The sequence below is a fragment of the Megascapheus bottae genome, chromosome 13 (assembly GCF_031878675.1).
Source record: "Megascapheus bottae isolate mThoBot1 chromosome 13, mThoBot2.hap1, whole genome shotgun sequence".
In the NCBI taxonomy this organism is placed as follows: Eukaryota; Metazoa; Chordata; class Mammalia; order Rodentia; family Geomyidae; genus Megascapheus; species Megascapheus bottae.
In genome coordinates, this window is record NC_143521.1 from 33,147,531 (window position 1) to 33,162,739 (window position 15,209).

A 15,209-nucleotide genomic window follows, 5' to 3' on the forward strand; every position below is an offset into this window, starting at 1 on the left:
TTCCTCTGGCCCTCTTAAACATAGAGATCTCCTATAACCCCGCAATCCCACTTCTAGGCATTTGCCCAAATGTGCCCAGACAAGGCCATACTAAAGCTACCAGAACAACCATGTTCATTGCAGCATTATTTACCATAGCCAACCCAGATATGAAACCAACCTAGATTCCCCTTAGTAGGAATGGATTAAGAAAATGTGGAATATATACCACTCAGTAATGTAGAACTTCAGCACGTGGCTCCTGCTCCTCTGTCTTGGATTGGTTTTGTGTTTCCCACCCTGAGGTCTATAAAGTAGTCGACAATGCTAAGCTCCCCAAATCTCAGCTAAAAATACATCCCTTACCACAGACCCACTGAGTTCTCAGGTTTCCCAGCTGGAGTGAATCCCCAGGACCTGGGGCTTGCCCGAGAGAAAAGTCTGTCAGCAGAAAATGCCAAGTTAAAAATATCCCCGGGGAGCCCCTCAAAGCTCTCACACCCAGTGCCCAATTGGGTAACCAGTTTAGGGGAGGAGGGTAGATGGGGAAGGATTTGACAAGCCAGAAATGACAGAGGAGTGCTCAGCTGTGCCATTTCATTCCCTAGAAGGGTTAGGACAAACTTAAGAGACAAGTTTTCTCCCTCTGTGGCCTTTGTGGTTAAACTTTAGACTTGGTGAATATGTTCTACAGCCTGACAGCGACTTGTCCTGCCTTTGTTGGAACAGTGAAGCTGGGCTCCCTAATGTGTTTGAAAAGATAGACTGTAAAGAGTCTTGGTGAGAGAGTTTCTCAGGCTTTCCCAACAAGTTACTTTTTACCTCAGTGGAAAAACATTAAAAAGAAACTATCCAAATTGGTCTTTTCTCTCTCTACAGAGTCAGGTCCAGAAATAGCCATGATCATTGTCCTATGTTACCCGTGATGTCACTTTCCATGGTTTCAGTTACCCATGGACAACTGTGGCCAAGAAATATTGCATAGAACAAACATTCCAGAAGGTTTGGGGAGGAATGTCACTCAGTAGTAAGTGATTGCCTCACATACACACACACACACACACACACACACACACACACACACACACACAGTGTGTAAAGAAGTAATTTGATTTGAATTGTATATTTTTTCTAGCTGATTTTGCTGTCACACTGTAACTGCAAAAATGACAGCTGAAGTGCAGAATGTGTACCGAGATAAGATGATGAAGACATGGAATCCATGGTGTGTTTATAGGAGAAATGGTAGGACAGCTAGGAAAAGAGCTTTCATGCTTTGTGTGTGTGTGGGGGGGATGTCCTACAATGAGCTCTTCTTGTGTGTCTGAGTGGAGGACCAACTCCACTAGCAGAGTATCTGTGATGGCCCCAGTTGTTGCTGTGGACAGCCTGAAACACACATGATCAACCCACTGTGTTCAAATAGCTGGGAAAGCTCTTCTGTGTGTGTTTGGAGAGAAAAAAGAATGGAAAAAGAATAGCATCAGCTAGGCAGGTCTGGAAGGGCATTCACTGAGGGCAGGCTCTGGGACTGGGTGAGATCGCAGGGCCCTAGCTATCTCCTCGCTGTGCCCAGTGCCAGGCAGCAGGCTTTGCCATGCCCCATTTGGCCCTCTTATTAGGAGCCAAGGCCCAGGATGATGATGTGGATATTTTATATTATCATTCCAGTTCTGCTCTGGATCGTGCCACACGCAAATTTTTTTTTTTTTAATGTCAATACTGGGTCTTGAACTGAGGGCCAGAATGCTGTCCCTTAGCTTTTTCACTCAAGGCTGACACTCTACCACCTGAGGTACACATATACTTCCAGCTTTTTTAGTGCTTGATTGGTGATAAGAATCTCACAGAGTTTGGCCTAGTGGTAGAGTGCTTGCCTAGCATGCACAAAGATCCAGGTTCGATTCCTCAGTGCCACATAAACAGAAAAAAAAAAATAGCCGGAAGTAGTGCTGAGGCTCAAGTGGTAGAGCTTAACCTTGAGAAAGTCCAAGGACAGTGTTCAGGCCCTGAACCCAGGACTAGTAAAAAAAGAAAAAAAAAAAGAATCTTACAGACTTGCTTGCTTGGGCTATCTTTGAACAAAGATCCTCAGATCTCAGGCTTCTGAGTAGTTAGGAGTACAGACACGAGTCCAGTCAGGTCTTGCCTTTTAAATACTATTTTTTTTTATAATAAAAGGAATCCAGGTCCTTGGAGAAATAGCTCATTATAAGATGAGTCACAAACATATTCCAGAAAGCAAAGAAATGTCCAGAGAATGACGAGGGCAAGTCAAAGGCACACACAAGCCAGCTTGAATGGGCTCTTACTGGTCAAATGGAAGGCAAATTCAATACTGAAATAAATAATGGTATTAGCAGATATAAGCCATTCAATGAAATTAAATGAAAGCCAAGAGCCCATGTAGTTCAAGTAAATAAAAGAAAAAATAGGAAGTGAAAGAATATTAAAGTTTCAAAACACCTTGCCACAAAATACTTTTTAATTGAACTTGTGTGGTATTTCTGCTAAAATGCCAGATTGTAACCATAAACCACAATTGAGACATACTCTATTGAGTAACTAGTAAGCAAACTACCAAGTGTTCAAGCCATAGGAGACAGGAAAGACAAGAAAAGACAGGAAAACTAAGTGTAACGCATGATTCTAAATTAGAGCTTTTCGTTATGCTGAACATTATTGAAAACATTGGAAACACAATGCAGAGAATCAGGTGGTATAGTAATGTATCTGTGTAATTTCCTGATTTTGATGGCCATAGTTTAGCTATATAGGGAAATACTCTACTCTGTAAGAAATATTCACTAATAGATTGCAGAAGAATGGGGCATCTGGTTAGCAAGTTAGTTCACATGGTACAAGATAGAAAGTTCCTTGGCTTATTCTTCTGGTGTTTCTGTAATTATGTAAATAGTTTAAATTTTTTTAAAGGAGGATAAGCGTAAAAATTTTGGTAGTTTTGTGGGATTTACGTTTTTCTTTTCTTATATGGCTTCACAAAGACAAACTTGATTTACAATGACAGCAATTTAAAAGTGAACAACAGTTAATTTATAAAAGACTTTTCTTCTAATTTCTTGAATGGAAAACAGGCTTATTTACAGTGAGTTAATTCACAGTCAAAACTCTTAATTGTATCGCTTGGGGGAAGTTTAAAAGTTGATGTATCAGGTTAGGCAAGTATTAAACATTAAAATAAAAAATTAATTTGGGATCTTCTTCATAAGAAAATTGGCTAGATTCATAATATCTAGTATACTTGAAACATTTATCATCTGTATGTTTGTTTTTGTCTCAAAGTATAGACAGCTTCAGCATAGGAAATGAACTTGAGGCAATTGACAAGTTTTATGTATTCTTTGTGAAATGCCATTTCAAAGCATTTTTGTTGTTGTTTTTAATGTGTACTGGGGCTTGAACTTGGGCCTAGGAACTGTGCCTTAGCCTTTTTTTCCCCCTCATAATACTGGAGCGCTACCATTTGGGCCACAGTTCCACTTTTGGCTTTTTGGTAGTTAATTAGAGATAGGAGGCTTCCATAATTCCTTGCTGGGACTGGCTTCAAACCTTCATCTCCAGATCTCAGCCTACTGAATAACTCAGATTACAAGAGTAATCCACCAATGCCTGGCTTTCAAGAAGTATTTGAAAAGTATGTTATTTACCATGCTAACTATGGAGAAATGTTGAAATCGAATTTAAAATATGATTGACACTACAATCTATACTTTTAAAGCCTCTTTTTATCATTGGCTTCATATAATTTTAAGAAATGTTACATAATTCTTAAAAAGTATTAGGAATTTAAGAATTTATGATCAGTGTCTAAAATAGACACTGATCATAAATATTTAGTATGTTTAGTACTAACATTTAGTACTAAATTTAGTCAATTTTACTCTCTACCTCTTAGCATGGTTTAACAGATCATTTTTTCATGGGTGGTAGGCTTTATTGAAGTGTGTGTGTGTGTGTGTGTGTGTGTGTGTGTGCACGCGCGCGTGTGCATGCATGCGCGCTGGTGTCCTGGGGCTTCAACTCAGGATCTGGGTGCTGTCCCTGAGCTTTTGTGCTTAAGGCTGGCACTCTACCACTTGTACAAGTCCACTCCCAGCTTTTTATTGGTTAAATGTGGATAAGAGTCTCATAGACTTTTCTGCCCAGGGGCTTTGAATCTTGATCCTGTGCTCTCAGCCTTCTTATTTGTTAGGATTACAGGGATGAGCCAGAGTACTTTTTTTTTTCTTACTCTTTGGGCTATTAAGTGGAATCTCTTTTTCTTGGAGAATGTAGAAATCTGAAAGTTCTAGTTTTATTCAAAGTTATTAGTTCTAGTTCTTCACCAAGGCTTTTTCTCAGGTCACACTACCCAGGACCCAAGCCAATTGGTCCTATTTTTTGCTGTTCAATGGCAACCTCTTCCTCTTCCTCCCAATTTCCAGGCCCATTTTAACATGGACTTTCCCAATTTCTACTCTAGCTTTCACTTTCTTTTGGTCCTAGAGCTCTCTCTGTCTTTCTTGTGTCTTTCTTATAGTCAACCTGCATGAGCAGTGATTGAAGGATCTCTCAGTGGTTACACTGGAAAAGAGAACAAACACACCAGGAGGGAAATCACCCTTGCTAGAAGCTGTGTGCTTACAGCTGTACTTTCATACTTTGTACATGTTCCCAAATGCTGAGCTACTGGCTTCACTGCTTTGGGACTGTTTTAGAATACTTGTAAGATTATAGAGGGTTTCTGTATTTGACTGGATTTTATTGGTTTTAAGTTATTGGTTAGAACTGACTAAATCAAAGATTTGTCTATCCCGAGACTGCCAGAAGCTCATATATGGTTTCCTTAAGAGTCAAAGGATCGCAGCTTCTTTGTGGATTCTAGGCAGCACACGTTTTTCTGCTCATCTCAAGGACCTGAGGAAGTTTTTATACTCAGTCTCAGCTAATACACTGAACCAATATTCTCAGGAAACGTATTGTCTGAAGTGTGCAGTTCTGCATGGACCATGCTTGGTATGGGTCCACAAAGGCCCAAAGCCTTATGCTTTATCTTCCCAAAGCATAATTACTCTATGTATATTTTTTATTTCTGAGGATTCCTGGTTAATGTAGACATTGTTAGATCTCTCTCCCTCTCCTTCTCCCACTCCCTTTCCCTTTCCCCTTCTTTCCCTGCCTCCCCCCCCACTCTCTGTTTATATATGTATCTGTGTGTTGGGCTGGTCCTGGGGCTTGAACTTAGGACCTGGATACTGTCTCTGAGTTTTTATGCTTAAGGAGAGCACTCTACCATTTGAGCCATAGCTCCAATTCTGGCTTTTTGGTGGTTAACTGCAGATAAGAGTTTCAGGGACTTACCTACCTGGGCTGGTTTCGAACCATGACCCTCAAATCTCAGCCTTCTCAACAGCTAGGATTACAGGCATGAGCCACCTTCTGGCTTGTTGTCAGGTATTGAAGGACTTAATAATATATCACTTTTTAAAAAACTGATGTTGACATTAAAATTCAGTGTTGTTTGATGTGGCAGGTGGGAATAGTGGTTACAATGAAAAGATAATGCTTAAACAAGAAAAACAAATCTGCCATCTCTGTGGATAAAAGATAGCTCTCTGATCTTACTTGAAGACGATAGAAAGTGCAAAGTTGGCTTGCTTAGGACCCTGTCTTGGACCCAGAAAGCAGAGATGACTGAGAGATGCTCAGTAAATGATGTGCAATGGCCCAGTGGCCCGGTGGCCACAACTAGGGTAATACAGGACCTGTTTGTTGGTCAATATTGTTGGCAGTATGTGTTTAGGTGGGTCCATGCTATTATTTATTATTATTACTAGTTAGTCAGACATACTAAATGTTCATTAAGAGAATCCTGACAGTGAAAAATTGTCCTTATCAAAATACCAATGATATGATTACTTCCTTGAACTCCTTCCTTCAGCCACCACATGCATGTATGCTATAAGACGAATGCTCAAAGAAATACCGTTTGGGGGCCAGGAGTTTGGCCTAGTGGTAGAGTGCTTCCCTAGCATGCACAAAGATCCAGGTTTGATTCCTCAGTACCACATATATAGAAAAAGCCGGAAGTGGTGCTGTGACTCAAGTGGTAGAGCACTAGCCTTGAGAGAGCCCACGGACAGTGCTCAGGACCTGAGTTCAAGCCAAAGGACTGGCATCACTGTTTGCATCACTGTCCTCATTCCAGGTGTCGTAATGCTGTATATCTCCTAGGAGGTGGGTTCTCAACTCCCCGAGGGGCAAAGGCCACATCTTTCTCATCATTCTACCAGGTAGTCCAGCTGTGCACAGAACAGGTTCAGAGTTAACATTTTCAGAAGAACCCAAGCCGGTAAGATGTTCACACGCAGTAAAGCTGTGTTTTGTCATGGGAAGTTCAACACAGAAGTTCTGTTCCCCAACTAGAATTGTCATGGAACATTGTGAGCATATGATGAGTTGTGAGGTTTGGAATTCACCCTTCTGCTCTAGGTATTTCAGATAGAAATGATTGCTTCATCTAATGCATAACATCCTTTAGTGGGGTTTTTGAATGACAGAACTCCTATCGGCAGGTTCACTGTTTGGAACATCTGTTTATGTTTTACTTTGCATCACAAGGCCTGAAATGGATTGTTGTAGAGCATAAAATCTGTTTTGTCTTGTATGCGCCCCTTGATTATTTTCAGCTGTAGAAAGTCAATATTTTAGATTTCTACTCACTTTGCAAATCTCTTTCAATTTTTAAACGTCGTAACACATCTCTTGTTATAGGATCTTGAGTCACCTAGGTCTCTTGAGATTTGCACAAATTTAGCAGCCTGCTTTTGGCTGTGTAAAAAAAATAGGTTTGACTTTGTTTTGTAATATATTAGGTTCTTTTGAACTTTGTCCTCATTTTCTTAGAAATGCAACATCATCAGGATGTGAAAATTTTTAAAACATTTTTTTGAAACAAATTTCGTAAGGAAATTTTATTCCTTTTATTTCTCCTTTTGCCTTTAGTGTATATATTACAAAACATACATTGAGAATAATGTCCTTTAGAAGTTTCTAACAAATATAGAAAGAATCCTGAGATTGAATCTGTCTGATAGGGAATTTTTTTTATTATTTGAGTCTTTCATAAAATGATAACATTGACATGATTGAGATTGAGGGCAAAGTCATTCTAAAAAGGAGGCAAGATTCTGTTTATCTTTCTTGTCAAGATAAGAAAGAGTCTGTTGTTTCTTTCCAAGATCTTCTTATGCAACTATTATAGAAATACAACCCTTCCACCTTGCTTGGAAGAAAGCAGGGTTCAGTCTGAGGCTGAAAGAAGTCCTCTGTTGTCTCTGATGACATCTCAATAAAGATTATTTTTCACCCAGGAACTGAATGGCATGAACACCAGGCCTTGTGTTAAGAGAGGAATCAAGATTGAGAATATTCTGACCTGTAAGAAACTTTTTTAAAAAAATCACTTAAAAAAAAAAAAACATATTTCAGGCCAGGAGTTTAGCCTAGTGGTAGAGTGCTTGTCTAGCAAGCAGGAAGACTCGGGTTTGATTCCTCCGTACCACATACATAGTATAAAAGCCAGAAATGGTGCTGTGGCTCAAGTGGTAGAGCTCTTGCCTTGAGAAGGCCCAAGGAGAGTGCTCAGGCCCTGAGCTTAAGGTCCAGGACTGGCAAAAAAAAAAAAACCCACATTTCATTTTAGTTTTGGAATATTTGTGGTTGGAACAAGGCATGCATTACTTTAGTCCCTTACATGCAGATATGGTTAGAAGGAGGGGATGACTTTATAAAGCTGGTTGGATTTCTAGTGGTTGGAGACAATATTGCCTAAGCTGCCTCTGAAACATTAAAATGTATTCTTTCAGATTTCAGACTTCCTTGAACAATGAGACCCTTAGCACAGAAACATGAATATGGCATGCTGTATGGGTATTTGATAATTATTATCTCGTCTCTTTGACAGGGGTAAACACAGTGCTAACATTTTGTGGACTACCCATTCTGGGATGTATGAGGAAGAAATTTGTGAGAGAACTATCTGGTTAATGTTATTGTGTTAATTTTTGAAAGAAAAATTGGGTTGGCTTTGAGAACCGTGTACTCTGATGTGAACTGATTTCATTTCAAGAAAGGGCATGTGAACTTCACAAATTTCAGTTAATACCAGGAAAAAAAATGGGATGAAAAAGGCTAACTGAAAACCAGATGCTTATTCTTTATGCCTCTGAGGACATTCAGAAACAAACTTCACAACAAAAGACATTTGTGTTTGGCATAATTCACTGATGGATGATTTGGGGAGCCCTCTGCTTATTGATGTAGTGGAACATAACATTATGGAGAATTGACAGATGGTTGGTTGGAGAAGTACCTACGTGATTGATCTCTTAATTCCGTAAATCTACTTTTAGTTCATGGAAGGGACACTTTCATGGTTGATTAAGAGCAAAGTGGAAAACAAGCTTTTGTTTTAGGTACAGGGGTCAAGGTTTCCATGTTTGTATTTGGTGAGCAGAGCTAAGTTGGAGAAACACTCTTGCCGAGACAATTCAAGGCATAGTTTGGAATGATGGCTGTGCAGGAAAATGCTTTAATCTGATATGCAGCAGCAGTAAGTGGAGCCCTGGTTTCTGAGTCCCCCATGCCTTTGAATATATAAATAATATGGCAGTGTGTTCTCCCCATAGTTTCAAGGATGCTCCGTGTTCTGCTCAGGCCATAATAATAGGAATGACCTATTATTCTTGCTGGCTTTTCCTTGTTCTGCTGAAATAGCAGAGCACAAGGTGTTTGTAGTTCATTATCTTTTTACCCAAAGAACCGATGGGCTAAATTTGTCTCAAATTCTTACCCACAGTTGACTTGGTGTGATTTTTCTTTTCAGTTGTTTTCAGTCCCGTGGAAGAGGGTGAGTGATCATTGATTTCTGCTGCTGTTTTGCCTGCCATGCCATCCTCTCGATTTGGCTTAAGACATTTTGATATTTTTGCTTGGTGCTGTCATAAACTTTGAAGCAAAAATAATTCTCACTAAATCTGCCACATGCACATAAAAATTGGCCTAACCTCTGCCTAGTAGTAATTGTACATCCAAATTTGCAGACTATGTTGACTGTCATGTATTAACATAGTCCATACCTGTATTTAAGAACATAATCATTTTGATAGTTAATGAAATCAATGGTATCATGTCATATTGATATATCATAACTGCCAGTCCCAAAGTGCTAATAGTCATTCAAAAGATAAGAATACCATTTATTACTGGAGGATCAGATAAGACACTGTAGAGAAAAGAGTACTTAGCCAGCCAAAATTCAGAGAAATGTATCCCTGAAAAGGTCTACTAAAGGGAATGAATTGAAAAAAATTTACTCAAAGAGTGATGGTATTATGAACTTTGGACTCTTACATGCTAGAAGAAATTTCTTTCTTAAAGTATCACAAGAGTACTACAGGGGAAATCTTGCATGGCAAACTCATAATGTCTCTTTACTCTCTAGAACTCTGCAGCAAAGAACCTCTCCATATACATAAAGAAAGAGATAATGGAGGAAATATTAGGGCTCACAGAATAGTATATAGTTATGTGACATATAACAATCTATCAACAAGTACTATCATACTCATACTCCAAATCATGCTCCAAATATTTTTACCAGTGACTAGAAAATTGATTTGTGTGTGTGTGTGTGTGTGTGTGTGTGTGTGTGTGTGTGTGTGTGTGTGCGTGTGTTGCAATTGGGGCTTGAACTCAGGGCCTGGGCACTGTCCCTGTGCTGCTTTTGCTCAAGGCTAGTGCTCTACCACTTGAGAACAGCGCCACTTCTGGCTTTCTCTATTTATGTGGTACTGAGGGATCAAACTCAGGGCTTCATGCCTGCAAGGCAAGCACTCTACCATAAAGCCACATTCCTAGCCCTTGATGGCTATCTTTTAATGATGAGAAGGAAAAAGAATCTCAACATCACAGCATTTTCATCTTAATAGTATGACTCTATGCTTGCGCTACGGCCGTGTAGACTGTTGCTGCACATGTTGCATCCCAGAGGCCCCTGGAGTTCCTCTGAACTCAATGCACCCCAGATTTTAATGCCAGATGAAATAAGCTACTAGCATGTTCCCTAAGCCTTCTTTCAGTGGACTTTTAGTAACGCTCTCTCAAGATGCTTCCAAGATCTCATCCTTGGTACTATGAGCACAGCCCAGACAGTGCTGCATGGGAGGACACAGAGAATTGTACTTCCAAGTAGCCTTGCCCAAGTCTTAAAGTCTGTCATTCTTATGTTTTGTTCATCTTGTTGCTGAAAACTTGCTTCTTCTGTCTTAAGAACTATGCTTATTTTTAATGCTGTCTTGTTGGTTTTTATAACATGTAATGATACAATCTTTCTAACTAGGATATTTTCTTAAGTCAAATGTTCTAGTGGCAAGCCTTCTTGTCTTTGTCTTCCTTTTTTGCTTTGCCAGTCCTGGGCTTGAACTCAGGGTCTCAGGCCTTGAGCTTTCTCAAGGCTAGAGCTCTACCACATGAAGCACAGCTCCACGTCCTGCTTTTTCTATGCATGTGGTACCGAGGAATCGAACCTGGGTCTTTGTGCATACTAGGCAAGCACTCTACCACTAGGCAAAATCCTGGCCCATCTTCCATGTTTTTAATTCAGCACTGCTTAACTCCTCACTTGCTGATTCAACTGCTTTCATGATAGTCATCCTTTGAATCTTTGGAGACTGGCTGTTCAGGGATTCCTCTAATATTCTTTGAATGTCTCAACTCTCTCTTTTTGTTTCATTTCCCTGCATATCTGCTGTAGGATCTCTGAACCATTATTTCATTGATGCTCCTGTGAATGCCCCAAACCTCCTCATCCCTCTACATTTTCCCTTCACACACCCTGTAAAAGGTAACAAAAGCTGGATACAACTATCTGACCTCTGTGTGTCTATAAGTGAACTATAGAATAGAACCAAATAGATAGTAAATGTTAGATTATTTTAGGGCCATTTATATTCTTAAAAATCAATTACAATTTAAGTCTAAATATATCATATTGGCTGATAGTTTAAGCAAGGTTAGAAGAAATGGGTCAGAAAAGATATGAATTTAGCACTGGGCATGGCTCTGGTTTGCACTCACTGGGTGTGAGTGAAGCCCTAAGTTCAGTCCTCCATACTACAAATGAGCAACTGATCCCTCAAAAGACATGAACCTATGAGACAATGTCCTCAAGCAAAAGTTAAAAATTCTTTCAAAAGACTTGGAAAAAATCATATGAAGTGAAGTAAGCCAGACCCAAAGGAACATAGGCTCCATGGTTTCCCTCATTTGTCATAATTAGTACAAACCTAGGACTCTCCCAGCAGAGGACTACAGTAGCTCAAAACCTAGATATCAAAGGCCATATAGGATGAGGCTAAATGAAAGAATCTCCAGGATGTGGAAACAAGAGCTTTATCTTGAGTGATTGTTCTTTTTTTTTTTTTTTTGCCAGTCCTGGGCTTGAGCTCAGGGCCTGAGCACTGTCCTTGGACTTTCTCAAGGCTAGAGCTCTACCACTTGAGCCTCAGCACCACTTCCGGCTTTTTTCTATGTATGTGGTACCGAGGAATGGAACCCGGGTCTTCATGCATGCTAGGCAAGCACTTTAACCACTAGGCCAAACTCCAGGTCCCTTGAGTGATTGTTCTTAATGTACTATGTTATTTCTCTTCTCTTTGGTTGCCCTTTGGTTAATCTCATATTGTTACAGTATCTGGCTTTGTTACCTGGTATATTGTATATATGTTTATTTGAAATCGGAAAGTGAAGGGGGGGAAACAAGATGATTGTGAGGGGAGGGATATGGGGACAAAAACATGAGAAGAGTTATCAATGTGTGAGAAGTAATGTACCTTCTATCTGGTGACTATAACTGTAACCCCTCTATACATTACAATAAAAATTCTTTCAAGTAATGTCAGTTATAGGTAGTTTTTTAAATTATGGAAGTGGTCATCATATTTAGTAAAGACTGAATGTGTTAGTGAGTGAGAATTCGTTCTGATGGGTGAATAACACAGAAATGGAGGATCATTATGTGCCTTGAAACTTGGAACCATCAAAGTTGACTTTGTATTTTACTTGTATTTCCATGGAAAATGATCACAGACTAGTCAAGCCATTCTAATAATATTACAGGACCACACTATTAGATTAGAATAAGGTTCTGTCTGAAAGGTCATTTTTTTAAAGCTAGAGAAAGAACTCTGGTAATGTGTGTCATGAGTTGGTGAGAAAAACTGTGGAGTTTCTGTGAACACAAACAGACATCAGGAGAGGACTAGTTTGGAGATCAGGAGAGAGAGCAGGAAATTAATTTTGACCTCAGACAGATTGAGATGAGACATTGCTCACCACCAGCTACTGGAAACATGGAATGCAAATTTAAAAAATGTTCAGGACTCAAAAGGTTAGAAGGCAAGATTGCAGATGCGACAGTTCAGGTTAGGAAACTGTCAGAGGAGAAAAATGTGGAGTCTGAGCCAAATAAAAAGTCATTGGGAGCTTTTATTAAGGGGGGGAACTGCAAAGTAACTTGTAATTGAAGCACTTTTAGTATCATCTCAGACTTCTGTCAAAAATGTTATTGGTGTAAGCTAGCCGTTTGTGATGAATAATTTTTTTTCCAGTCCTGGGCTTGAGCTCAGGGCCTGAGCACTGTCCTTGGACTTTCTTAAGGCTAGAGCTCTACCACTTGTGCCTCAGCACTATTTCCAGCTTTTTTCTATGTATGTGGTTACCGAGGAATCGAACCCTGGTCTTAGTGCATGCAAGGCAAGCACTCTACCACTAGGCCAAACTCCTGGCCTGATGAATAATTCTGAAGCATCATTTCTGGCAAGACACTGAACTAAGATCATTTAATGACAATAACTTTGTACAACTACTTGAAGACAATAAAAATATAATTAAAAAAAAAGAGAACTTTATTTGAACCATGATGTGATGTTGCTTTAACCTTTGCCAGTGGGTAGGATATGAAGTTAGCCTGGGTGGTAACAGGATCTCTTAGTGTTTAACTGACAATCAGGACATTCTCTTTCTCATTGTGAAACTTGTTACTAAATACCTGGTCCACAGTAGGTAACCTTACTGAATTACTCATGGCTGAAAACTCATTTGCTCCAGATTGATCCAGATTTGAACTGGAACCACAGAGACAAATAATAACAAAGGCTAGCTCTATAATTATACGTGTTTTATCACCACAGACCATCGGGTCTTTGCTTATATCTCTGGATTTTCATGTGAGCTCTTGCCATGGTAATGCTGGAATATTGCTGAATTTATCTACTACCATTTTTTTTTTATTTATACAAGTTTGTGATCAGTTGTGTGACTTTTGGAGGAGCTGATTTCCAGCCTTCCATGACACACAGTAGTCTCCTGAGAAGGCCGCTCCCCAGAATCTGTAAGCTAACATTTGATCCCATGCATTGAAGTGCTTTGGAATATTCACACCGTGCTTCTCCGTCCTCTCTGCTGGTAGGTCTTGGGAGCTGGTGACAGCAACATGGGTGATGGCTGCTCTCAGAAGCTGGCAACAGCCAATCTTCTCCGCTTCCTGTTGCTGGTCCTCGTCCCCTGCATCTGTGCGCTCATTGTGCTGCTGGTCATTCTGCTGTCCTTCGTGGGTGAGTGAGGCCCCAAGTCAAGAGCAGTCAAGTGGAAATTAAAATGGATATGATCTAGAAGGGTGATGTCAACTTCGCATTTAGTGAACCCAAAGGGGCAAAGCAATAAGAGGATTATCTGTGGACTGTCTGATGATAAAAAAATTAATCTACAATCCCAGCCATGGTAATCACTTGACTAGTTATCTTTATTCGTGGTTTGATTAATTAAAGTGATTTCAAAAGTGATGGCTATTGAACATCCTGGAAAACTCAAGGACAATTACATTCTTTTTTTATTCAGTACTCAAAGTTGTGTGGGTTTTTTTTTTTTTTTTTTTTTTTTTGTCGGTCATGGAGCTTGAACTCAGCCTGGGCGCGGACCCTGAGCTCTTCATCTCAAGGCTACCTCCCTACCCTTGAGCTTCCCATTTTCTAGAGGTTAATTGGAGATAAGAGTCTCAAGTCCTTTTGTGCCTGAGCTGGCTTTGAACCTTAATCCTTAGATCTCGGCCTCCTGAGTAGCTAAGATTACAGGCGTGAGCCACCGTGCTTGGCCAGCGCTTGAAGTTTGAAGGAAAAGATGATCAGGTATGAGGACACATTGTGAAAATAGAAAATAAATATTTATAGACGAGGTGCTTTGGAGGCAGAGCTACTAGAAATTCAGGTTAGAAGGCAGTGGTGCAGTGGTAACATACAGCAGAGAAAACAGCAAGTACAAAAGTGTAGTAACTCCATTAAACTCCATTAAAGGAGGAGATGGACTTAGAAAACTGGGTACTCATTTGGCAATGGTGGAAAATGCTGCTAGATTGATGCAATCCAAATGATATAGGAGTCTTGCCTGTAAGGACTTAGTGCTTTCACTGGCTTTCAAAATGTATTTCAGGAGCTCCAGTTCTGAGGAGGAAGCTGAAGCACTGTGCCAATATTTTCTTTGATTTTCATTTTACAAAGTAGATCTTAAACACATTTTAAACGTTGCATCTTAAATTGTAACCAAGCAGAGATCAGCAACCAAGTAATGCATGCTGACAGGTTAATTTATTTCATCTTGCTATCTCTCTTTAAATATTTAACAGACCGAGTTTGAAGGAACTGAAGGAGAAAAAAAAATGACAAGCTCTGGCCTTTGGCAGCTAAGAATATGACTCAGGATTTTTTGAATATATGTAATTGTATTTGGCAGTTTTTCATCACTGTGAAAATACCTGAGCAAAACAATTTATGGGAGGACAGATTTACTTTGGCTCATGGTTCCAGAGACATTGGCGAGTCAGGGTAGAAGGGTACAAGAGGCAGAGCAGCTCTTTCACCCGTCTATAAAAATGCCACATGGACTCCCTACCTTGTTGGGTGTTCCTACCCACATTCCAGCTGAGTTCTTCTCCCTTTCCACATACTTTCACCAAGATACTTAGAGTTGTGCTATACTAATCTCCTAGGTGCCTCTTGAGCCAATTAACTGGAGAATGAAGACCAAGCATCAGAGCAATCAAATAAAATGAAGAAATAAATAGCAAAACTACGATAATATAGTTCAATCATTAATGACTTTGAATTTTAGTTAAA

At 39.8% G+C, this 15,209-nt stretch overlaps 1 protein-coding gene across 1 annotated transcript in view; it reads left to right on the forward strand.

The window, feature by feature from the left end:
* Positions 1-15,209, forward strand: part of Corin (corin, serine peptidase) — a 195,736-nt gene that overhangs the window by 8,328 nt on the left and 172,199 nt on the right. The window contains exon 2 of the mRNA XM_090344076.1: positions 13,511-13,655. Coding sequence (XP_090200202.1) covers positions 13,511-13,655 — 145 coding nt within the window. The remainder of the gene's footprint in view (positions 1-13,510; positions 13,656-15,209) is intronic.